Consider the following 26837-nt stretch of genomic DNA (forward strand, 5'->3'; position numbering starts at 1 on the left):
GGAATACAAAATTAACATTTTAAGCATTGTAGTGAATATTTTAAAAAATTTCTTCACAAGAAAAAAAAACTTTAGAAGTATAGGAAATCCATTAGAAAATTTTCAGAGACAGAAAATATGATGAATTGCGTATTTTCATGTTTTAATATAAATAAGCTTGTAAGAAGATTCACTGCATTCTTTGTTTCTTGAAATACTGTATATGGGTGGAGGTCTTGTGGTAGTGAATTCACTGGTCATTTTTTCCCAGTGAAGAAAACGTTCCAGCCTTGGTTAAGATCTAGGAAAGAAACAGTTGTCTTTGAGAAGGTGTTTTAAATACAGAAAAAATCCATGTTACATGTAGACTGAATTCATAATGCTGGAATGAAACACACACACACACAGATCTGTCAAATACAGTTATTTAGAATGTCAGACTTGGCTTGAATTTTTAATGATCCCATTCACTGGATTAATTTGTCCAAATGTATCGCTTGTACCACAACACGAGGACGTTATGAAACACCATTGCTTTGTCATTCGCCAGTGACTTTAAGGATGCTCACCTGCTAACGTATCTCCATTCTTAATGGCCAGTTGAACATTCTGTGAAAAGATTTGATTATGATGATAGTGATTATTATTATTATTAGTAGTAGTAGTAGTAGTTGTTGTTGTTGTGGTATGACAGGAGTGACGTCATCAGTGGTGTTGGAAATCGATTCGTAATACTCAAAGCATTTATTTTACTGTAGAATCACAAATCTTACAGTTAAAAAGCGATCGTCTCAAAATCACTACAACCTCGTAGGCGATATAATTTACCTGGCTTAAACACCCCACCATACGCTCAAATGCGTGCAGAGATGACCGTACTCTTCGTAACGCCAGAAGTTCCTGCTGTAGCCACAAAATGACATGTTATCCCAGGAACTTCCGGAGCTACGTGTCTGCTTACATTTTAAGAGGAGTTATAACAACCTACCTGCAGCTGTTTCAGTTCTTTAATTTCGGCCGCGCGGAGATTCTCACGAATATTAATTTCAGACATTATTTGCCAGGAGTAGCCGTTCTTGAAAAACCAAGACCCGGACAGCTTGAAAGTTGGCGCCTAGAACACTAAAGACCAAAATAATCGAGTGTAGAAAGGGTCGATAATAGAACGCTACTATGAAGCAATCGTCGTTAGCCCTTTCAGTTTCACATAAAGTATAGTTCATTCTTATCTTTTATACGGTCTATGATTCTTATACTTATTAGGCTAAAGTAAACACTGTTCTGCCATTCATGTAGCTTACATTACAAGGTTATATATACAGTATCATGTCAAAAGTATTAGGGCACCGGTGGTTCTTTAAAAAAAGGACTCTGGGTTGAGAAGGATTCAGGTATAGGCTATGCGCATTTATTGAATAACAAACCAAAATATCCTATAAACTTTTTTATTTTTCAGTTTATACCTAGGCCTACAATAACACAAAAAATGAGTTTCACTTAAAAATAATATTAGACATGACTTTCCTCAAAATAGCCTCCTTTGGCATTAATTAAAATTAGACGAATTATTGGAAATATCCAATTATTTTGCAAATGAGGGTGGGAGAGAGATGGAGGGGTAGTTCAATTTACTGAAATCTTATCTACCTTAAGTTTAAGTTAAGTTTTTTTTTTTTAGACCATTACATATACATAACTATATAACATTATATTTGTATTAAATTTAGCACATTAAATTAAAAATAAAAATTACACTATGTTATTAATTTGGCGTCACCACAATTTACCTAGCAATAAGAGGGGTCTCATAGTCACATTCTTTAAATTCAGATAGAATAGTCTATATAAAATTTTTTTTTTGCTATTATAGGCCTACGTTAGCCTTTTATTGGCTGGGCCTACGTCATAGTCCTACAATATACTGTCAGGTAGGCTAGGGCGCTAGGCTACAACATATTAGCCGCAATTTATGCTACTGAGGGAAATAGCTGTGCCTAAAGAAATTACTTTACGTTAGTCTATAGGCCTATACTGAATTGATTGATCCGGGGGAAAACGGATTTTCGACGTTGATATTTTGGCTGGTGCGTCTCGATTTGTATTTAGTATCCCTTTTATGTGGCGTGCAGACAGTCGTTTCCGTTTTGCGGGCATTTAGTGAGTTCTGTGAGTTGTGCGTTTCCTGAGCTTTGTCACCTCAGCACTGTGATTCCCACGGCCTATGAAACTACTTAAAACCTCACTGCCTCCACTGTGGAGCAATTCTGTCATCTCCATATTTACTTTTACATAAGATAAATAAGTTGTTATTACTTTATTATCCTATGAAACGTAGCCATTCGAGTATAATCAACTTTGGCTTGCACGTACAGATTAGATCATATAATAATGATTACAGCTTAAATGATGATTAGCCTGTATATGTGTCAATACTATTGACAGTTTGTCTGTTGCTTTTAATTATAATAAAAATCTGATATAATAAAGTATGGCAATATCTTAAATCCCTTTGGCAATTTGTTTACCATAGGTTGTTTGTGGGTATTTTGTGGTATTTATGCAATTTATAGCACAACCATATTTCTACGAAAAGCGTTTATTGTTATTTTTCGACAAAATGTTGCATGACATATATAAGCAAATACATTATTCACAAATGTGTAACACAGTAACCTCTTGACTATCATATACAAATTTAAAGGCCATACAATATAAACAACATCTGGAAATGTCTCGTTTCCCTGTTGCAGGTGTTGCTTTGATATAGGTGTAAATATTTGCAGATTTAAGTAAAGTAGCTCTATTCAAATTTGCTGTGGGCAATTGACTTCAGACGGCACTTTCCTTCTTGACTGATATGGCCGCGTCCGACCAATGACGAACAGGAAGGTACACATCAAAGCAAAGTCCAGCCAACCAGCTTCTCTCCTAAGTCCCGTAAAGTGTCGTGACGGAGGTATGAGACTATTTAGCTGGAACTAATCAGACTGATGACTTCAAATCAATTCTCTGATAAATTTTTGTGAAACATGGGAATATACTGCCTGGACTGAAAGTCGTATTTACAGGATACACTAGCATTTTTGATACAAAAGCTAGCCTCACCATAAAGCCCTGGAGATTTTGAACAGAATGGCATCCAGTACCAGCGAATGCCCCGGGAAAAGTATCCAGTACCGAGTTGACCATCTCCTGAGCGCAGTTGAAAACGAATTACAGGCGGGGAGCGAGAAGGGAGACCCCACTGAAAGAGAGCTCAAAGTCAGTCTGGACGAAAGGGAACTGTGGCAGAAATTTAAGGAACTCACCAATGAGATGATTGTAACCAAGAACGGCAGGTAAATATACGGACCTGGCCACACAGAATATACATACTGCCTAACATGTTGTATTTCGTTACTGTTTATTACATTTATATTCCACAGTTTTGATTAAATAGTAGGCCTACGTTATCAACTGGAAAGAGTTTTCGAGGTGATTGTACAATTGATCTTGAATTTCATTGGAAGTCATAATAATAGCAATTTTCCAAATTATACTACATCATTTATTATGAAATAAATCAGTGCAAACAGACTCGATAATGCGTATTAAGAAATAGAATATATAATAATGAAAACTGCACATAGAATGAGAATTCAGTAAGATACTGATAAATTGTTAACTATTGGACTAGCTGGGAATGGGAAAAATATGTTTTCCCATTTACCGTTAATCATTCGTGACCACTTATTTTTCAAAAAATAGATCGTGACATTATTCCCTGTTCCAGGCGGATGTTTCCAGTACTGAAGGTGAGCGTATCGGGACTGGATCCAAACGCTATGTACTCATTCCTGCTGGATTTCGTGGCAGCAGACAATCACAGGTGGAAATACGTTAACGGGGAGTGGGTCCCTGGAGGAAAACCAGAACCACAGGCCCCCAGCTGCGTGTACATCCACCCAGACTCGCCAAATTTCGGAGCGCACTGGATGAAAGCCCCTGTTTCCTTCAGTAAAGTCAAATTAACCAACAAACTCAACGGAGGCGGACAGGTTAGACGATATTTTATCTAAAGGGAAAAACGTTTATCTACTTTGTATATGTATCAAAGATCCTTATCAGCTTCAGATCCTTGACGACTAGTATGCCGCGGCCTGTATTTGAATTGGGTAAATATGGGTCAAGAAGCTCATTAAGAATTTTTGTTGCCTTTCCAATAATTACTATGATCCCTTCATTAATTTGCTCCCCAGATCATGTTGAACTCCCTCCATAAGTATGAGCCCCGTATCCACATAGTGCGCGTCGGCGGCCCGCAGCGGATGATCACGAGCCACTCTTTCCCAGAGACACAGTTCATCGCTGTCACCGCGTACCAGAACGAGGAGGTTTGTGCGCGCCACATATGTTGGAATTCGTGAATACCTTTTCGGGTTCTATGAAGACTTTTATCTGGGTATAACACCGCAGTACTTCCAGGGGAAATTACATTCACATAGGGGATGCGTAATGTGGTGACAAAATGCGGCCACCAGTTTAATTAGTACTACTTCTGCCATTGTACGGCTCAACGAACTGATAAAACATCACAGTTCATTCTAAATAAATTAATATTTTATAATTACCCACAGTGTACCAATCTCCATCCCTGATTTTCCCGACAGATCACTGCACTTAAGATCAAATACAACCCCTTTGCCAAAGCTTTTTTGGACGCTAAGGAAAGGTATGATGCCTCGACGATTTTTCAAACGTGAAAATTATTCTACCGAAATGTTGTTTGTTGGCTACTGTATAATTTGTATTAATCTGTATATAATCTATAATCTGTATCATTTTATGTTCTAAATAATTCCCCTTTATAGAACTGATCATAAGGACATTATGGATGACGTTGGGGACAACCAACAATCTGGATATTCCCAATGTAAGTCTTATATAACTTTTACATTGTCTGCTACATGCAATTTGTACGTACAAGATATTATAATAAATGAATAAACAAACAAACAAATAAATATCTCATGTGCATTAACCAACATTGATATCAATGATTGTGCAATTTAAAGGAGAATTTCAACATTGTTGGATAGAGATACTGAAGAAAAATTGAATGGGACAATAATGCATTACAAATTAAATCCAGTCTGTACTCCTCAGAAATACTTGTGAGATATTTTCTTCATTAGTATTTTGCAATAATGCCTACTTGGCTTAAAACATGTTTTAGCATTACAGTTTTGACTGTGCCTTCTGTGCTTTTGCCAAATAAAAATATCTGTATTTTAAGATAAGCCCCTTACTTGGATTAGCCATGCACAGCACAGTGGTAGTCACTTTGCAAAAACCAACAAAAAAGCCAAACAGAATTACTTCATATGATAAACATACCCCCCCCCCCTCCCTCTCTCTCTCCCCCTCCAGTAGGTGGGTGGTTCATTCCTAGTACAGGATCTCTCTGCCCCCCAGCGAACCCTCACCCCCAATTTGGAGGATCCCTGTCCCTGTCTTCCTCCCCACACGGCTGCGATCGCTACTCTACCCTGAGGAATACCCGCTCTGCACCGTACCCCAGCCCCTACACCCACAGAAACCCATCGCCAAGTGAGTGGCTTCATCCCCCGCCAAACCCTCACATACATACACACGTACGGCCGCACACACCAACCTGTACCCATCGCCAAGTGAGTGGCTCCATCCCCCGCCAAACCCTCACATACATACACACACGTACAGCCGCACACACACCGACCTGTACCCGATGCCTCTCCCCCTGCTAAACGGGAACCTTCCCTGTGGAATGCCAGGCATGCTCTTCCCTTTGCAGACACCACCCTCTGATGAACCCCCACAAACAGCCACAACCATGGAATGCACAAACCCACTAGCACCATGCACCCTCTGGCCCCTGGCTCCGGGTGCAGTGTGCAGTGTGCAGTGTGCAGTTTGCTGTGTGCTGTGTGCAGTGTGATGTGTGCTGTGTGCAGTGTGGTATGGCTCTAGTCCTACCCTAGTCAATCTGGCTGTAATCATATGCGTAGCGATATTTGTAATTATAATTATGTATATGTATACATACATAATTATAATTATACTCTTGCAACCCAAAGGTTACAGGTTTGGATTTCCAGGTGGGTCAGTGTCCTTATGCCTTCAATCAAAGTGCCTCTTTTAAATCCAGAATTCAGAGCATTCCTAAATAAATGTACTTTATCAAAATGCTGAATAAAAAATGCTGACTGGTAGCTTGTGCTTTGGAGGAGAGCAAGTGCCTGCTTGTCTTCCGAAGTTGCAGCGATGAGACAGGTGCACAAATGCAGCTTGTGCCCTCCAGATTGTGTGTAATGCACCTTTGAGCCCTGCCTTGGTGTTTGTTGGTGGTGATGGTGTTTAATGTGTGGTGCTTCACGTTGCCTTGCAGCCAGTTACACAGACAACTCATCAGCCTGCCTGTCCATGCTGCCTGCTCATGAGAACTGGTCCGGCCTGCAGATGCCCACCCACTCCAGCATGCTGTCCATGGGTCACAGCACCAGCTCCAGCACCACCTCAACGTTAGTCTGCCCTGTCCTTTCCCATGAGCACTCTGTCGCCCACACGCCATACGTATGCACACACTCACCCGCATTCATACATATGGGCCTGTATTCAAGACATATGTGTCCTTAACTTTGTCTTACAGGCAAAAGCAAGTACTTTTGAGTGCTTTTGTTGGTTAAGTACACATCTTTTTGTATTATTGTACTTTAAAATTGAAAAAAAAAAGTGTACTTTAGTTTGTTATTCAATATACGTGCATATATTAAGTGAATTCTTCTCTACGCAAAGTTTTGTGCGTGTGTGTATGTTTGAGTGTATATACAGTGTAACAATGAATATGAGGTTAAAACAGAATGTCCACTTTAATTCGGTGATTCATGTGGCAATTACAGCCCAAAAAATTGTGTCACAGTCCAGATACTTATGGATGTCATCGAATGTATCTGTATTTCTCCTGTGAGACAATAGGTAATGCTGTATTACTGTACTGTATTATATATACTGTATTATACTATAATATTCACTATGCATTATGTATTGTGTTTTATTGTGTTATTTTAACAAAAATCACAAAAATATATGTATGTATAATATGTAAATGTAAATTCAGTTCTCCTTTGATTATGTAATGATTATATGTCTTCCTTGTTTCATAGGCAATACCCCAGCCTGTGGTCAGTGGGTAACTCCTCTGCCACCCCAGTGTCCCAGTCTGCCGGGATGTCCACTGCGTTCAGCTCTTCTTTCCTACGAGGCTCCACCAGCCACTACCCAGGCCTGTCCCATCCCGGCACAGTGCCCCCCTCTGGCTCCCCGCTGTATGACAGCACTGTCCCAACGGACTTGCACGACGTGTCCCAGTACGACATCTCGCCCCATGCCCGCCTAGCAACCGCCTGGACCCCCATCACTCCCCCCTCCTTGTAGGGTGGTGCACTTCCTCATGGAGACAGTTGCCCAGAGACTGAATGATTGTACCTGAGTTGCTACCGCAGAGACTGAATGATTGTGCTTGAGTTGCTACCATAGAGACTATGATTGTGCTTGAGTTTGCTTGTGCTTGAGTTGCTACCATAGAGACTGTGTGATTGTGCTCGGGTTGCTACCATAGATACTCTATGGTACACTCTAAAATACATCATTAGAAAAAAGCACAAAGAATTCAGTCCAACTACTGATGAACATGATGAAGCAAACGGGACCATATAGAGCTCTTACCTACTTTCTTGATGTGACATGAACACATTAATAAGCATTAATTGTATTTTACCCTCTGTGGTCATGTGAAGCTGAGATAATTAGCATCTACTGGCACACGAACACCTGCTTTGTTGAAAGAAAAATTAGACCATAGATGTAGTTTCTGTTTTCTCTCATGCTTTCCCTTGGTTTTACTCCCTGACTGGGAGTTCCCTAATCGCGCTCAGGGAGCGATTGTCTTCCCTGTCACGTTAGCGTTGTGACACTCACCACGACCTCCATCGTCGACTCAAGAGCGCACAGACAGTCATGTGCTCACCTTCAAAAGCATGTGTGATGTTGCTGCTGCTGCTTACACATATGTTTCATTTCAAGAGACCATGGCATTATTAATGCCTGTCCAGGTCTGTATAATTGAAGAGCCACCATTTTGTTATGGCTGCTTCCCATACATTTTGGCTCAACACTGTCTGATTTTTTCCACCATGAGATATAATTTGATAATGGATACATCTTTTAAACAGGAGATGTTGAAGGCCACATGAAACTGCCGTGGATTATTTATACTGTATGTTTGAACGTCTTTGTACACTTTTTGTAGCATAGCACTTTTTGTGCTAATTGTACAGACCATCCCTTGCCTTGTCAATATTGTAAATATGAATATAATTTGGTTTATTTTATTGTTATGGGAAGGATGAAAAAACTCTTTTTCGGGGATTGTATGTAATTCATTTATGTGTATTTTGTGTTCACAAGCCAGGAAAGAAATATCTTATTGTAACGTTACTCATGAGCTGTTACCAAAGTGAACATTAAAGGGTCTTGCTATAGGTGTGATGCTGTTTGTCTCCTGATTGTCTAAAGACAATTCTTTGTTTTTTCTAAATATATATATACACTGTGCAAACTGCTTTTTAGTCCCCATGATTTTTTCCATGTGTCCTGTCACAGACATCTAGGCAAAATGTTTTCCTTCTCATCACTGTAACAACTTTTATCAGTTCTGGGGGAGGGGAGAGATTGGTGCATGCATCCTTCATAACAGGTGCAATCAGGAGGGATTCTCCAATGCAGTTATCACATTGGATGACTGCACAACTGTCAAAGCTAGTGCAGCAGGCTGACTACAGGTACCAAGTTGATCATAAGAGGCATTTTTTCAGTTCCAGTTAAGCACCAATCCTTGGGATTTGTGACCATTTGATGGTGGGATCCACCCCAGGTCCAGCCATGCACCAAGAGCACAGACTTCTGTATACTGTATTCTACCCAGCTGCTCCCTGTAGGATCCATTTTTGAAAAACAAAAGTGTCTCGAGTGGGTGGTATGAACTTCAGTGCTTGTGCAAATTATTCTCATGAAATTCTCCTTAAAACGGCACATTTTGACCGAATTACATGTATTTGGTCTGAAGCCATGTCACGTGATATATAGAGCCAATTACAAGTGTTTGTGGTCTGAAAGGATTTCACGTGATATATTATAAAAAATATGGCAGCCTTAAGTGTCCCAGTATTGACATCCTTGATTACTGACTGAGCGAGGAGCATGTTTAAAGTGTGGGGTGACAGGGTCAGAGCGCCTGCAGCTTTGAGCAAGCACGAAAAGCATACTGGCTCTGTTTAACAAATCTGGTGAGGAACGGGGGAAGGGGAAAGAAAGACAGCTCGCAATTCACAAACCTCACTGAGAGCTGAAGCCCCTGGTCTTGCTTTTGTGTACACCGACATGTTCAACTTTGTTTGAACTCACCTAACGCGCTTTATTTTATTGTATTTTTAACCGAAAGTCGCAAGCATACTTATCCGCACGTTGGTTGCGCAGTAGCCAAACTATCAAGAGCTGTCATAGGCCTACTCGTTTATATAAACAAAAAGGCCTATACAGAATTAAACTTTTTTTGTAGTTTTGTTATGTGTCCAGTGTTTATTTCCTAGTTTTGATTTAGCAGTATCAACTGGGGATCGTGTTTATAAAACACCTTATTTTCTTGGATCGTATAAATATTTTTGTGACCGATGCTCCCCGAGGCCTCACTCAAAGTAGCTGCTCGGAATTGTACCACGTCTGCGCCGTAAACTCGTGGGAGAAGGCCCCGGAATATACGCTCTGCTTGGAGCACTTTAAACACAGGTAGGCTAAATCAAATGTTTACAGTCCCATCTCAAGTTTGTTGTTTTGCATTTGTAACATTTCTGCGGCGGCTCCGGACTTTTTTCCTGGATGGTTAATGATGGTTGGTGACTGGCCCAGCTCGGCCTTGTGTACTTTGCTCTTATGAGAGAATTCTGCTCACATAGGTGAGGAATTACATCCATCTACAGCGGCTGAGATCGCAGAGAAAAAGCTGCCGAGACCCGGAGAACGCGGGCCAACGTCTGCCGAGAAACCGCGGTGATTAACCTTTGAGTCCCGGCCTGTCACTGTGTTTAATTCACAGATCCGTGAGATGAGGACGATTCTCTCCGAATTAATAATCACTACATTTCCGCCCCTTGCCCCATGACTGCATCTGACAGGTTTTTTCCTCTCTGTCATGTGGTCAGTGGCTGCACAACTAACCCATGGTCGCCTTAAGATAGACCTTTATTCACCTTTTGTAAAAACGCAAAAGCAAAAATGCTATGCGTATTTTGGGCGACTATCAATGTTGTAATGAGTAAATATGCAAACGAAGTGCCTTTTTTAAAAACTCTTCGTGTAATTACTTTGTGTAACTACCCCCACAAAAGTCCTCCTAAAGTGAACGTTCTCTATATCAGTATGAAAAAGGTCTAGTGCATACAGAGCGAGACTAGCCAGCTGGCAGTCAAGTTAGAATCGGTGTGCGCATTGTGCGACTATCAGCTCCAAGGCCCTGTCACCTAATTGCTGAGCGATCAGCAGTGGAGTACGAACTCCCGTGCCTTGTGTTCGCTGCACGTTTCTGTGAACTGAGTACAGAAAGATCTTCGCTTGTTATCCGATGATTCTTCGGTGATCTCTGGCGGATGACTCTGAGCGCGAGTTTGGAGGACAGAATGTTATGTGCCCATTCATTTTTTTTGCAATATAGCATTTGAAATAATAAGCTATGTTTGCAGTTATTGCTATTCAAAAGACATTAATCTGTATATTAAGAAAACATTGAAACTTGTTAAATAAATGCATATTTATGATGATAGGCTACGAATAGTCCAATGTGATTTCTAAAGTTATATACAATGTAAAACAACTGAGTGATTGGGCCTTGACATTGAAGCAAGCTTGTACCTAGCCTGTTATATATATAAATAAATAAATAAATAGGGGCCTTAAGAGTATCTGCTTAGGACAGGGATCCGTGTTCCTTGAGTTCTCAGAAAAATTGGAAAACTATCTTAAGAACATTCTGTTAATATTGCAATATCTAAAATTATACAAAGATAAACATAGTTTACAAAAGAATGGTTTCTACATTATCAGTAATTGTGTGGTCTTTGTAATTTAGGATATATTTATATTGTTGTGAATACATATTTGATGTAGATAAATAGCACATGTAATATTTTAGATATGTTTCTACGTATTTCTATGTTAAATAGTGCTTGGCCAATGACCAATTACAGAACATTAATAGGAAATTTGGAGCAAATAATATGGACCTGTACAACCAGCTACTTTGATAGTATTTATTTTATTATTTTTATGCACACATAAACATCTCTGTAGTTTATGTATTTGGTTGATAATTAAGTGTGCACAGTTGTATTTAACACAAAAATGTAATTGTGTTTGTTTTGGGGGGGGGTTCATGGAAGGACTTTTTAACGGTTCACTGTTGCCATCTACTGGCCAGAATACTCCACATGTGGCACAACCACTGGGAGGGTGGTCGGGAGATACTTCAGTATGATAAGTTAAGAACAGCTACTAGGAATGTGCAATTTTACCTGAATTGCCATGTCTATGTAAGAGAAATTGAAGAAATACACCTAGGAACTGTAAGTATTGTATAATTAACAAATACCAAGAACAAGAAGACGAACAGAAACAACAAAAACAACTTTATTTGTGCAGTACTTTTCTTATAGGTATGCAAAACATTTTGGAGACATTTTAAAACCAAGTAATAAATATTATTACATTTAAATATCATTTACAGAATTTTGCATATACTCTTGTCCAGAGCAACCTGAAAATGTGCTTTGAACTTCTGTACAAGATTGCTTTGCATCCATATATTAGCAAGTACAGAACTCTCAGAAGACCAAATAACTGCTATCTACACAGTTTGTACTTCGGGTTTTTTATTTTTTGAAGGGTAAGTGAGGGTGGGAAGTTTAAATTTTATTGAGAGTCTGTAAATGCTTACTTCAGGTGTTTTCTGGTGATGGATCTTCAGTGTTCTTCTGAATAAATGGGTACAGAGCAGATCACATGCTGTCATCTGGTGTGTAAAGCGAGCTGCAAGACTGCATAACTGCATATTTTTAAAGAAACATGCATCTAAAGAATGTGTGAGAAGTCTGTATGACCTTGATATTTTACTTTTCATCTTAAAGTAAAACTGATCACTTCTCTGTGAGAGTTGAATTAAAATGCACCAGAGGGTGTGCAGGAGACTGAGAATTGAAACTATATCGGGTTGTATCATCATTTTGACATTGTTCTGTGAAAATTTAGAAAACTGCAGATATATTTATATAAGTTTTTCCACAATATATCAAATATCATTGGTCCTGTTTGCGATATATTAAAAAAGTGTACTTCCTTGACCTTTTCTTTGACTTTTCTGTTAAACTTAATGCATTAAATTTCTGTGGAATAAGTACAATAGCATTTGTGTTGAAAATTCATGCATAACTTGCTGTGCTGGCAAGTGGAAGTGGAAAAAAGCGGGAGATTTTATGACCTTTGAACTTATGAAAATTAAAGTTGTTCTGGCATCCAGTAAGAGTACCATCTCTTGCCTGGTTGCATACAAAAATATCCATAGCTGACTATTATTTTTGTTACCTGCTGGAAGCCAGGGAGGGTCGTTGGCCATTTAGAATAAATCGCTTTTTTTCTCCAGCAGGTGGCAGAAATTCACAGAAACCAACTTGTGAATCACATGTATCACTTGCTAGTTTGGGCCGTTGTAATCTGTAACTGGACAAAGGCATGCAAATAATACATTTGAATTCTTATGGCAATAACTAAAGGGAAAAAAACATGCATATGCAAGCACACACACAATCAGTCACTAAAGATCCTGTTGTTTATGGAATAGAGTTTTTTTTCTGCGTGGTTGAGTCTCTTTGAAGGCCTCAGTAGAACTGGCCTCAATATGACTCTTTGGCCTTTTCCATGGTAGGTCTTTTTTGACATTTAATTAGTCACCTGTTCCAGATTGCTGTACTAAATCAGGCATTTTTGGACCTTTATGGTGTCCAGACTACTCTGCAAGGCCAGCTTTCCTCTCTTGATTTGATATTGATATTGATACGTGGTTTGATCCCCTGTTATGTTCATCTCATAAAAAAGATGACTGGTCTGTTTGTGTTACCATTGCAAAGGGTGGACAAAGTATTGAAAACAGTGGTGTGGATGTTTGTAGTAATTTCTGAGAAGTGTCATTTTGGTTGATTGCATTGAATCATTATTAAAGTAGGAACATTTTGAGAATCAAATTATAGTGCTGTACTTTTACATTTTAATCATTACTAAAATTATATTAAATGAATTTTATCCCTATTTTTATCCTGCAATATAGCTGATTGCCTGCCTTATTTATTTAACAGTCTTATTTCTTCATTTTAGTCATGGGTGTGAATAATTGTTGAGGGCGCTGTAGATATGTGGTGACCACTAGGGGCTCTGGCATGCCTCTCTCACATCATTGCATGCTTTATGTTTTTCTTTTTGGCAAGTGTTGCAAATGATGCAACATCCACTTCCCTTTCAAACCAGACAATGACCTGGCCTCATCCTGAGGGGAAAGGATAAGTTATTGGATTAGAGAGAGAAAAGTGATGTCCTATGGTGGGAACAGAAGGAAATACTGGATACAAGTTTTGTGTGGGATTTGATTTTAGTGTGAACGTCAATGTTTTTTTGGTTTAGGTCCAGCTTTTCAATGGTTTATTCAGTGGCATAATATTTGTGAAAATGGTCCACCATTCCGCATGTGATTCTTAAATATGAAAATGAGCCAGGTCAGTGGGTTGGCCTGGGCATTGGAGATTGAACTGAACTCGTTCTGTAATGAAATGCCTCTTTCTTCCTCCTTATTCTTCTGCTGCAGGCTGGCTGCCTGGCGTGGCTGCTGGGGGTGTGATCAGAAATGCCGAGGGATCGCGGAGAGGAGAATGGCACGCTGTCCAAGCTGAAAATGGAGGATTTTGCGGAGCCAAATGGTAAATGGACTGCATTTATATAGCGCTTTTATCCAAAACGCTTTACAATTGATGCCTCTCATTCACCCATTCACACACACACACACACTCACCAACGGTGAAAGGCTGCCATGCAAGGTACCAATCAGCTCGTTGGGAACAATTAGGGGTTAGGTGTCTTGCTCAGGGACACTTCGACACGCCCACGGCGGGGGATCGAACGGGCAACCATCTGACTGCCAGACAAACGCTCTTACCTCCTGAGCTGTGTCGCCCCACATACCTCTGTGTGAGAGGGAAGGAGATGGAGGCTCTGTGCTGCGGAGAATGTGTGCAGCCCTTCAAATCAAGGTCAGGAGACGTTTCTTCTGGGGAGGAAACGGGAAAGCACAAAAGTAAGGTGGAAAAAAGGGTGATCTCGAGACTACTGGCCTTGTGTTCAAGGATGGATTATTCTACGGCTTGGAGAGGGGGCGGGGTTGTTGTTTCCTTGCCTGTATCTCCTCTGGTCCTTCTGGCTTAGTGTCCAGCAACTGCTTATTGCGACTTGATACTTGGTGATCCATGGTGCGCTTATTATACCAGTCCACTATAATCTTCTTGTCTTATCCTCTGTTACACATGCCTGATGGTAGTTGATGGTGCTTTGTACTGTATGTGTGGAAGGACTCCTGCAAACCGGCACTTCCCACCGACTTACTCTACTCGGGGAGAATTTACCAGTGTACACCAATCACTCATTAATACAACATGCTGTATCTTATTTCTAAAAGAGAGCCAGAAATGCTAAAACAGAAAGCTCTGGGGTCTTTATGTGTTCACGTGCAAGCAGTGCTTAGAGACGCTGTATAATGCATGGTCCCTCTTGGGGTGTCGGGGGAGGGGGTTGCTGCGGAATGGAAGGCACGCAACCTGGCGCGCACAAGCCAGGCATTTATGATGCGGTACTGCGTAAAAGCACTTGGATGGGTACCGCTACTGACGTCATAGGGGCTGAAACTTTGGCAACACCGGGGCCTTATTAATTTCACGTTATCCGGAGGGACTCATGTCTACCAAGGGCGAAACAAAACCGTTCTGTGTTCAGTTTTGTATTTATTCATTTTTATTAAATCCAATATGTTAAGCTCCGTGCTGCTACTCTAAGCTGCTCCTTACTAAAGAAGAAGAAACGAGTGTGGCGATTGTATTTCTATGGCAACTGTCAGAAATTCAGAAAACAAAATGGCTCTGGTCTCTAGACACCAGTCATTGTCACTGAACAACGTGCTGTGGTCCGTATAATTTTGGATGGCTTAAGGGTCAATAAATAGGCTATGACAGTGTATCATTTTAGATCGCCTACCGCATTGTGTATTACCTTTGTAATCAGAATGAATACTTCAGATATTCTCGGAGAACACGAATTACCCCTATAACATTAAATTACAGACATGCAAATTTGTTGTAATACGCCGTGCATATATGTATCTGTTAATAGGCCCCATTTTCTTTATAGCCTACTAGCATACAAAACGCATAAACGGAACAAATAAATCTCTAACATGCTTTAAGGCTTCAGTCTGTAGCTTAGCACGAAAACGTTTTGCACTCGTGCTCCAAACGTGGCATGAAATCAACGGGTGTGGTACTATCCACGTCAGTCGGCAAATGCATAGATTTATTCGCTGAAGATAAATTGGAATTTCGTGAGGTGTGAGATGTGTGACTGGGAAGAGCGAAGCGTTTTTAAATACATCGGGATTTCTCTCTCAAATACAATTTTCCACAGCGAGGTTTTTTTTTTATTAAACAAAAAGAGGAATCACTGTTGTAAATACTTAACATATAGAGCGTAGTCTGTCCATATTCACGCAACAGACAGAATCGAAGGCACAAAGAAAATGCAGTTTTTGTGCCAGCTCTAAAATGCCCCGAAGGCTTGATTCCCCCCCCCCCCCCCCCCCCGTAATAATCCCATTAGGATCCTATTGAAAAAAAGCTCCTTCTGTCAAAGCGGGAGCATTGACGCAAGCAAGTCTGACGTCAAGAGCTGCAGTGAATGGGAGCAAAAAAACCGAGCGCGAGGAGCGTGTTTGCCTACAGAAAACACCGAGGGCGTCATTGGCATAAATGAAACTGCCAGGAAGAAAGACGTATCTGCATGAAAACCGCACGGGTTCACAGAGGGGAAGCTGCAAGCAGACAAGATAAAAAACTAAACTGCAAAACCGTGCTTGTGACATTATCCACCTGGCTTCACATACACAGCCAAGGTTATGTGAAGTATAACTAGGTTATGTAAAATTAATCGAGTCATAGTTTTTTTTATTTTTTATCTTGCAGTTATTTATGAGAATAGAGAAAGGTATTCCGTTGCTTAGGATTTGTGCAACCATTTAATTCCAATGTATTTTCATAGAATAGAAAACCATTGCTTTGGTGCATGGGAACTTGTGATTTAAATTATCAATACGGGCTACGTTCCACAATCCGACCCGAACAGCCCTTGTGTTCTCACATATCATTATATATCAGACAGGCTAATCCTTAAAAATAGTTTTGAACGTTACTGTGACAATGAAAACACTGACCAAAAGGAAAGTATCTTCGTTTTTTCTTACTTATGGCTCAACAGGTCCATATATGAAAAGTGTAGTACACATTTAAGCTAAGAAAAACTACACACAAGTGAAGAAATGAGTTCTCAATAAACGTTTTCAGTAAACAATGTGTAGTATTTATTTTTGGTAATGTACAAGACGGGAATGGAATTCTGGGTTCACTTTTCAATTGGGTTCATATTCAGGCAAACAACAGGATCCAGGCATTCAGAAGTAATGTTATGCTATTAAGGCAGTATTCAAAATATTTATGATATTGAAAAAAAACGTGTATAATAATAACGTCCTTGATATTTGTTATATAACGAGAAATACAAGTGGTCATCCGACATTTCATCTCATAAACAAGGATACTGATGACCGTATGAAAAATATTTCGCTGTTGCATCTGCTTTCTTATATTGGCAGCGAGCTGCAGGTCGTAAAGGCAAAGTAAAACAACATATGTTTATGGTTCTGGATTGTTCCCCTGTTGACATAACCATTGGGGAAATATCAAGTGGTTTGTGTCAAAAGAAACAATCTGTGGGGACAGTATTTTGTCCCGTTAGCTGCGAGTTTCTTTTTCTCCACAAAGAACGAGAGATTTTACGTGTGTGAGAAGGAGTGCGTGTGGGAATACGAGCGGTGCAGAATTTAAAGGCTCGGGTTGCTTGCGTAGGATAAGCGAGGTTATCGTTTGAGTCCATCTGAATTGCAGCCTTGGCACCGTATGCGAAGCGAGCTACTGACGTCAACGCCTCCTCCTGGCCACGAGTGCTACCCAAGTGCTGGACCCCCTGTTTACAGCAAACTCCTAAGTTACACGGTGCCGTCACAACAGAAGCCCAACCTTAGGCTCTGGGTATTAAAAACTATAGAATACAGTGGTAGTAATCAAAGTACCTCAAACCGATGCTGAACCATGCCCGTTCGGTTGATCAGTGTCTCCCTGGCAACTGGATTAAGAAGTTTTATGAAGAGGCAGTCAAAGACGACTGGAACATCTTTAACACGTCGGGGGACTGATGGTTTTTACCATATGCACGCGAAGGTACTGTGTTCCGATTTCCCAGCACTTAAGTGTTGGTCCTCTTCTGTGTACAAGCGGGGTGATAAGAGATCAGACAAGATCCTTTCCCACTGCACAGATGTTAGCAACATCTGCCACCCGCTGCTTCTCTTGTGCGCGGCCACGGCAGCAGTGATGTAGACCTTTCCCGGTGTCTGTTTTAACATTCTATCACATTTCAAATGACAGAGCCGCACTTCTGTGGCTGCAGTGTATGCTAGTTTGTAGGGAAACAGTGGGGAGGCGCACGTTCATTCAAAGCCTCTGTGCTGGTATTATATTCCCTGTAGAACGCTGTGGAATATTGAAATGATATTTATTGAAGATCTGTTGCCTGTGTGCGTCTGAGTATTGGGCTCTAGTTGGTTCATTGCCTACCATGTCAAAGATTGTCATGACAATGCTAGAGTCGGCGATTAAAATTAAACGAATGACCGCAGTGTTGTGCTCGCCCTGGTGGATAAGAATGCCACAGTTTAGCCGCGCGTCGCCTTTGATGCACACTTTCGCGCAAAACACCGTCCAGTATAATCCCGGGCACACGTGATCAGCAAATCACCGCAGAAACGATATTTCTCATCTGTTCAGCAAAAAAAGAAGAAAAAAAGCCTAAGCTGTTTTTTTTTTTGTTCTACTGAAAAACACAGCTAATCCAAAAGCATTTGTTGTGTTGATACAATTTGATAGCATCTTCTTTCATCTGCAGTGGCCGAGCACTCGCACACCTGTCAACTTTCTCTTCTCGCATTGGTTTGGCGGAATACACAAAAGCGGAGTAGATAGAGCGGAGAGGTCTGAATTAATGGGCTTGAGGCTTGTTCGGATTTCTTCACTATCCTCTGCCTATCGCATGCACTTGCTCAACCAGTTCAAAGTGTCTCGTTTTCAACCGCCTCTCGCAGCCGCCTTGGAGCCAAACCCTGCAGGAAGAGGCATAATATTGAAAAGGATCAAATGTCGAAGAAACGTAAAACTCCTGCAGACGAAGGAGGCTTCGCGAACGCCGAGGGCTCTCCGTGCACGAGCTGCAGTGAACAAGGTAAGAACTGGGCGCCCGTCTCAAACGCGCCTGTTTCCTAAAGCTAGCGAAGCCTTTTGAATCATGCTAAGGTCACGAGTATATGTCTGGAATCGGACATATATGCAACATACGTCTCATACGTCGGATTTTCAGACACTGGCATTATCCATGAAGGTGCATGTGCAAGACAATGCAAAAGTTGAGAATTCCTATGGAAAGTAATGACGTAATTGACGATAATTTTCTTAACACAGGCCAACAGGAAAATAACAAAGTAGTACATAGAAGTGACTGCCTCATTTCACTAAGTTTGAACTTGTTGTCCTCCTTCGTTCTACAACACAAAGACGTAATTTAATTACGTCATTCCATGTGAAATCTTTGACACTTGAAGACCTTTTTTTCCTGTTCGCGGGCGCGCGCCCGCTCACACGCGTACAGAAGCCAGTTACTGTGTGGCATATTTAAGGGGGAAATAAAGGAACGTATGTTCATTTGTTAAATCATTGTTGTATATTCTCGAAATGAAGGGGCAACTATTAGAAAAAATATCAACTCCAGCACCATATGCGAACTTAAGTTAACTGTTAGATGTGATTTTTAATAGTGTCCACCATTATCCGTTATATTTATGTTTAGGTTTTATGATGCTGAGGCCTAACTGGTGAGAAAGCCATAGTCCACACAGCATGTGTTCTTTAGAACATAGAAATATTGCTTTTTTGTGTATTGCAACATTCAGATAGGCGGTTTTGCATTAGAACTCTACAAAGAGTTAATTTGACTTAATATTATTAATTCACATCTAAATCATGCCAGTTTCTGATCCCTCAAAACATGCGTTTTTGGAGAGTTTCTCTCATGGTGATTCAGGGTGCCTTCACACGTATCCTTCTAGGGCTCTGCAAGGCTCACTTCAGCTTTTTGTTTAAATTTAAGTTAATTGGACAAGAATGACCATAATATGTCATGGTTCATGCCACTTTGGCCTGGTTCCTTGTGGCATATTGGGGAGTTTTCCAGAGTTTTCTTATGTTTTGATTTACAGATTTGATTACTTGCAAATTTGGCCTTCTGTGTGAAATACTGGGAGGGGAAGACTCCGAAATGAAATGACAAATTGAGTGCTTTTGAATTCAGATGCTTTAAAATATGCACTGCATTTCATAGGAGCTGTGCAGGTTGTACTCTGTGCAGGTCTGGTGCATGTGTATAAGCATCTTCATACGTGGCAAGGACCAGATTCATTTCGCCATTGATTCAAGGCAACAGTGAATTTGCTAATAGTTTTTTAAAAGCAATGACCTCCTAAACATAGTATCAAATTACTGACCTTTGGCACCACTTTAATAATTAATATGAAATACAAATATAATGTAAAAATAATGTACCCAATATTAAATTGAATAAGCCTCCTTTTCCAAGGTGACACATGCTAAACTATTTTCAGTTATGTACGTACAAACATCCCCCACCAGACTAATAATTTTACAAAAGGAACAGCCCAACTGGCTGTAGGTTATTATAGTCAGAGATCATGTAACTGTCAAATGGAGCTTGGCTCCAAATTTTGGAATACAATGATATATGGGGACCGCAGCATTGGGTTCCTGCTCATTTTGACTCAAGATTTTGTGCGACAGTACTTACACATTTACGTTACAGTTCAGCATTTAACAAGGTGGTCTTATCCAGAGTGACTTGTGCAGATTACATTTTTACACACAATCCACAATCTTATGGATATTTTTACTGAAACTATTCAGGTTCAGTACCTTGCTTAAGGCTGCAACAGCAGCCCCACAGCTGGGAATCAAACCCACAGCATTTGATTTAAAAAACAAAGTTCTCTAACCATATTACTACACTGCCATCTTTATTAGGCCCACCAGTTTATTGTAGTGTCCCCAATGTTCATGTTTAGTCCTGGCAGAATGGGTACAAATGTGATATTTAGTCTAAGACCAACTTTGAATGCTCTCTCAAAAGGGTCTCTGGGAAATGTGGACATATCGAGAATTTACACTTGTCGTGGATGGCTACACTCTCAAATCGGCAATGGGGTTCGCACATGAACGCAGCTGCGGTTGCTGATGATTGGCCGTTCCAAATTGGGGTGTGAATTGGACGTGCTCAGCCCCACGTTTTGTGCAAAATTTATTTTTAAAAAGAGAACAAAATACATGAAAGGGGTGGCAAGGGTAAAGAACTGGTGCTCACGTGATAAGTTTTAGCCGGAATAACCTTAGTGTTGTTCGTGCCCTTGAGACAACATTGTGTAGCTCTGTTATAGAATCTCCTGCTTTTGGGGTTGCCTGCACCACGAGTCTCCCAAGGTAGTGATGGAGACCATGTGGACCAACTTGATGTGGGCCAGAACCTTGTGCCAGGTGCTCAGGCCCTCTTGTTTTTTGGCCATAGCCCATGTGAGAATCTCCCTTGGCTCACGTGCGAAGGAAACCGGGCACTTCCTGCCTGCGGAGTGGGACATCTGTTATCATGGGTAGCGCACAGCATGACACCCTTCCTCCACAATGTGCCCCCCACCCCTCTTCACTCGCTGACTAACAAGTGTAACAAGTACAATAAAGAATTTCAGTCGTACTGTATATGGTTCCTTTTGTGTACTTATTGAAAATCTTATAGTACTTTACAATAAGCTGAGTTTATACTGATCTCCAAGACCACCAATGGGTGCCTCTCATTTGGGTACAGTCAGGCAGCCATTTTGTCACCCATCACACATCAACTGAAAAGGAGTAATGTGTGATAAACTGATAAATGAATGGATCTTGAATGCCCGCAGAATGTCAGGGTCAAGCAGATTTAAAGTACGCTACAAAAAGACATCATCTACTGCAGCATGGTGTCCGCATCATTGGTCGAGCAAGGTTTTTTTTTTTTTTTTTTTGCTTGGTCCATGGGCAAGAGCACCGCCTCTTCCTGTTTTGTATTTCCAGCTTGCCTGACTTCAGCTATTTTCAGAGATTTTGTTCTTATTGTCAATATGAGTAATGAAACAAAATGCTTTATGTATAGTTATGAAAACAGGACTTTTACCTTACATGGTGATACAGAATGTCATGGGTCTGAATAGCAGAAAACCAGTCATTGAGAAATGCAGTCGATTATAATTCATGACTTCTGTGAATGAGGCCTTTGTATTTTTACTTTTTTTTATTCTAGTAGTTTTCCTATTTTAACAAAGTCAATGCTGTTTTCAGCATTTTGTCTGATATCATGCACTCAAGAAACTTCTCATTTACGGTCCGAACGCATCTTGCCTCCAAAACCAGCGAGGCAGACTGTTGGGGAGACAAAGAAAAATTCTGGGGCCACAGTTGGGTATTTGCAAGCTTGGAAACACCTTGGGGAAACAAAGTCTCCCTATCGCGAGATTCCACCTCATGGCAATAGGCTTTTTGGATGGGCCTCCAGAAAAAAGCCTCTGTTGAAGGCCATTGACAAAAATTAGCATCTGAAGTTTGTTAAATGGCATTTTTGGCCACAACATCATCAGTGTGTTTGGTGTCAGATAGGCACTTGAAAAGAACATCATAACTGGTGAAATATGGTGGTGGATCTTATTTAGAAAAATTCTGATGCTGTAGGTTTGTTCTGCATCTTCTGGTCATGTTAAGGTCAATGGAATCATGAATCTGCAAGTACCAGGACATACTGGCCAAAAATCTGGTTCCCTCTGCCAGCAAGATCAAAACTGGCTGTAAATGGATCTTTCAGCAAGAGAATGAAACTGTTAAATGGGCGCAAAACCACTGTTTTGAAATGGTCATCTCAAGTTTCCAAAAACCGATCGAAATTTGTGGTTTGAGTCGAAGAGGGCAGTCCATAAGCACAAATAAAATGATCCAAAGGCTCTTGAAAGATTCTGTATGGTAAATGGTCAAAGATGACCCACCCCCCAATGTGTTTGCCAATATCATAGAACACTACAGAATATGAATCACTTGTGTTATTCTTACAAAGGGAGGGTACATAAAGTACAGAAAACAGAGGTGTGAATATTTGTGACACATTTCTTTCAGAAATAAGTGTACAATTTTAGAAATGCGTTATTTTGGTTTATTCCATTGAATCATTATTAAAGTTGAATATTTTTTCATGTTTTTACATCTCTATCAATAGTATGAATAGTTTTGGAGGGCACAATGTGTTTCTTCACAGATAGTACAGACACAATGGAAGCGATGGAAAATTATTTACACTATCTGCAAATGTAAAAAAAGCACACACACACACACATTCACGCACGCACAGTACAACACGACTCGTAGGCCTTACCCGCTATAGCAACACTGCTGCTGGTGTGTTTTCTTCCTCCATTGATGTAAATTTGGTTGTGGTGGTTAGAGGGTTATGCCCTTTCACCAGACCAATCATAAAAATGGTGCTGCATGGTAGCCTGTGCATTTCTGTATGATTTTGTTTGTCTGATCAGAGATCTGTGGTCAGAGGGAAGGTGCTGTGGGAAGGTAGTTATCCAGATTCATATCTGGGTCACAAAAGGCTCATTGTCTGGTTACTGAAGTAGAGGCTGGAACTGTGGATCTCTCTCTCTCTCTCTCTCTCTCTCTCTCACACACACACACACACACACACACTAGGGTTTAAGGCTATGGTTCCCAGAGAAGGGAACCATAGGAATTGTGGCTTTTGCATTACAGACATAATTACATATTACAAATCTTCCATGCGTGACAATACAAACAAGCCAATGAACTGTGTGTTTAAATATGAGTTCTCTTTTATGCTTTGCCTCTTCAACACATGGGTCCTGGGATGTTTCCCAACTTCTTGTGCAACTTGTGAGAACAATGCAAGTAACCATGTTCGTAGAAAAGAAAAGTGTGCTTGCTGGTGGCTCTGCAAATGGAATGAAGTCTTCCAAAAACTACCAGGGATGCAAAAATGACCCGGAGAGGGGCAGACACTGATGAATACAGCGATAATAGTATGGATATACTAAGACAGCATTGGACTCAAAGGCATATTTGCATGGCTGTGCAGTGACACCCTGTTGTTATCAGCACACTAGGACTGTTAGAAGCTTGCATTAGCTAATCGACCATAGTTGGGTTTCCTGAAACAATATGACTAATCTGTCATTAAAAATCATGCCAAAACACGTAGGTCTGTCAGGGACAAGGTGAACACGAAAAATATAAATTAAAGCTGAATACTGTACACTGAAAATTCTTGTTTTTTCTTCGCGAAGAAATTGTACGTTTTTCGGTCAATCCTTATTTGCATTGGCTGCAAATAAAGCTGTAAACGTACGGTTGCCAGGGTCGTCAGGAATTCATAATGCATTTGACCCGTTATGAAATTACTGGAAAATACCGGTCTTATGCCTTTAAATCAATTGAGCGTAGTTCTAATTTTAAATTTGCACGTTCCTTTCCTTGCGCCGACTTTTATTTCGAAGAAAGCATGCAACACAATGCATTAACTTTGGATGCATTTGCTGCTCGCAGTGTGTTTTTGTTTAAATTCGCATTGTGATACGTGCAAAAAAAAATATCTGCACCGTTTTGACATTAAGCGGCTCAACGTTTTCTTTAATACTGAGCATGTTTCACGTAATGTTTGACGTGGGCGTTCAAAATCAAGACGTGCAGCAGTGCGGTGTGTCTCGTGCTGCTGGGGACGCGCCCGTGGCACTGAGACAGATTGCGACCGTAGCTGCCACACCGTTGACGTCACGCTGTTGGCTCGAATGCCGGCGCCGGCGCGCCTGATCTGAACAGTTCGTTCTGTGTTTCTCAAGTCAACAGTATTACTGTATTCCAGACTCGGTTATCGAAAGGACACTGGCGACAGCGACTTGACACCTCAGTAATATTTATTTGAGAACGATCGCAAACGAAGAGAAAACCATCATACAAACAATTAAATATTGTACAGATTAGGCCTGTTCTCATACGTTGAATACGGAATGCACGCGCTTTTGTGGCTTCATCTGTGCTTGAAAGAGTTTCACAACGTTCAGTCGACACATTTTTTTAACAAAATGATGCATTATATATTTGAGTAGAATCATTTAATATAGTGAACATTGATTATTTTATTAATTGTGGACAACATCATTTGTGTAAATAGCTATAATTCTTTAGCGTCGTAGCCGCTCTTTCTCATTTAATTTTCGTGTGAGAATATGGCTTATGTTGATGCGTTTTATAGAAGTCTCAAAAACATCTAATGATTTTAGCATAAAAATCAGTCTTCCGATTTTTTCTGTCATGTGCAACACTGCTCGCTAGCGGCGTGAAGTAGAACTGTATTCATGCTGTTATATTCTGAGGAAAAGTTCCTGCAGATCTTGGCACTAAATTGAAGAGGATACGGTATTTTCAGGAACAGTTTATCCGCAAGTTTTGCGCTGCAGCAGTGTGCTACCTCAAACTCTTAAGCCACAACTCTAAAGTCCAGTCTCCAGCATTTTAACTCCAGCTTTATGTGGCGTTCTTAATGCATTATACATGAATGTATAGTACACGTGAAACCTGTGTTTGTGCACCAAGACTTTGCAAACAAAGTTCTATATAGAATACTGTTCGTTATAAGATTAAAATATGGTCTAAGATTTGGGTTCTTGTTTTGTATTTTTTCCCCCATGTGTTCCCTAATCACACACTTCCAAGAGGTGAATCTTTTCTGTAGTCAAATATAGTTTTTTAAAATTTTATTTTCTCATTTCTCCTTTCTCTAATCTGTCACTAGATGGCACTGAGATGTCAGAAAGAATGACCTGAATGAAGATGGAAGCTCATTTTTTTCATTTGTGAGACAGCATATTGTACAGTAGTTAGTGTGCTGCATACGTTTTTTAAAGTCAAATCCAAATGCATTAAAAATGCGAGGTAGATTTTTTTGGTGTGGCTATGCTCACCACGAATCATCTCCTTTTTTTGGATCCACCACTCCAATAGATACATAAACTAACTCACAATGCAAGAGTCATTCTCAATTACAGCAGTTCTTTCAGAAGCTTTGCCTCTCTGGGTGGATTTGAGCAAAATGTAAATTTGAATGTACTGCACTAAGTGACATTTCACCGTTCAACACCAGGCACACACAAATGATGACAATCTGCTCTAAACATTTGCATATTTTTGACATTTATGACAAAAATGTTTGATACGTTTGTCCAAGGTGATAATTTAAGGAGTCTTTTTTTTGTTGTTCTTAAACTCTTTTAAAAAATTTAACTCTAACCTTTTTTGCTCAGAAGGGTTACTTTAGATCAGTCACTCAAATAATTCTTTCACTAAAAATTGGTGGACGTAAATTTAGGTACGTCCAGGAAGGTATTTCACAAAGCAGGTTAAAGAATTAACTGACTAATATTTGGACATATATTAACTAATAGCTCAAGATCCCATACATATGAATTTCACCTAGCTGAAAATATTCATAAAAGTTAGCCGGCTAACAACATAATCCGACTTTGCGAAATGCAGCCCAGATGGCAGCCTGTTGGAAAGGACAGCTGAAAGGTACTTAAGCCGCAACGCTTTTCACCTGCTGTGTTGCAAACTTCGGTCGACTGTGGCTGGAACGGAACTGAACTCACTGGGCCAAAATCACTGGGCATTCCTGAGTCTGAGTCCATGGCTCGATCACCTGGAATCTTCACTCACTTTTTAACTCACCAGCGTAAACAAATGCCAGATGAGTGTGTATATATATCTACAACTGTATACCATGGTGAGTCAAACGCCTGGCTGTGTGGGGTTATTCACATATGGGTTGAAGGTTTGCTGCCCTACAGTCTGCTCCATGTGGTCTCCCCAAAAGTAATATTTTCTGGTGAGGTATAATTAATAAACAAAAATGATAAATAATTTAAAAAAAATAAACACCCTCATCGGAGTGTTCTGATCTAGGAGAAGAGGAGGTGTTACTTTCAGGGTGGATGGATATATCCATATGTGCCCTTTTGTTTTTTAAGTTTTTTTTACCCACCTCATAGTAAACACACAACCCCCAATGCAGACTGTAATGTAATGGCTATTTAAAATCTCATTCCATAATTAGCTTAATGTCCCAAAAATCCAAATTACATCTATTTTCTGTATGAGTTGGTGTCTAGTCCA

General features: G+C 40.3%; 2 protein-coding genes and 1 long non-coding RNA gene across 6 annotated transcripts in view; 2 read left to right on the plus strand and 1 right to left on the minus strand.

Annotated features, from left to right (window-relative positions):
- Positions 1-116: 116 nt before the first annotated feature.
- On the minus strand, positions 117-1125 carry LOC135244807 (uncharacterized). The gene is made up of 4 exons (XR_010327060.1): positions 968-1125; positions 808-882; positions 549-588; positions 117-280 (listed from the first exon to the last, which is right to left on the minus strand). It is a non-coding gene; the product is annotated as an uncharacterized LOC135244807 (long non-coding RNA).
- A 1505-nt stretch (positions 1126-2630) lies between these two features.
- Positions 2631-8540, plus strand: tbxtb (T-box transcription factor Tb). Its single transcript, XM_064317386.1, has 8 exons — positions 2631-3317; positions 3752-4016; positions 4218-4352; positions 4629-4690; positions 4830-4891; positions 5389-5568; positions 6386-6518; positions 7161-8540. Exons 1-8 carry the CDS (start codon positions 3112-3114, stop codon positions 7429-7431), a joined length of 1314 nt encoding a protein of 437 aa, XP_064173456.1. The 5' UTR covers positions 2631-3111; the 3' UTR covers positions 7432-8540.
- Positions 8541-9197: 657 nt separating this feature from the next.
- Positions 9198-26837, plus strand: part of pde10a (phosphodiesterase 10A) — a 96458-nt gene continuing 78818 nt past the window's right edge. The window contains exons 1-3 of one of the 4 annotated variants that reach the window (XM_064318064.1): positions 9198-9341; positions 13955-14066; positions 18602-18738. In XM_064318064.1, coding sequence (XP_064174134.1) covers positions 18654-18738 — 85 coding nt within the window. In that variant the 5' untranslated portion in view covers positions 9198-9341; positions 13955-14066; positions 18602-18653. Of the gene's footprint in view, positions 9841-13954; positions 14067-17349; positions 17682-18601; positions 18739-26837 lie in introns of those variants that run through there. The other 3 variants (XM_064318063.1, XM_064318061.1, XM_064318062.1) reach the window with 3 other exon arrangements.

Source organism: Anguilla rostrata, chromosome 18 (genome assembly GCF_018555375.3).
Source record: "Anguilla rostrata isolate EN2019 chromosome 18, ASM1855537v3, whole genome shotgun sequence".
Classification (NCBI taxonomy): domain Eukaryota; kingdom Metazoa; phylum Chordata; class Actinopteri; order Anguilliformes; family Anguillidae; genus Anguilla; species Anguilla rostrata.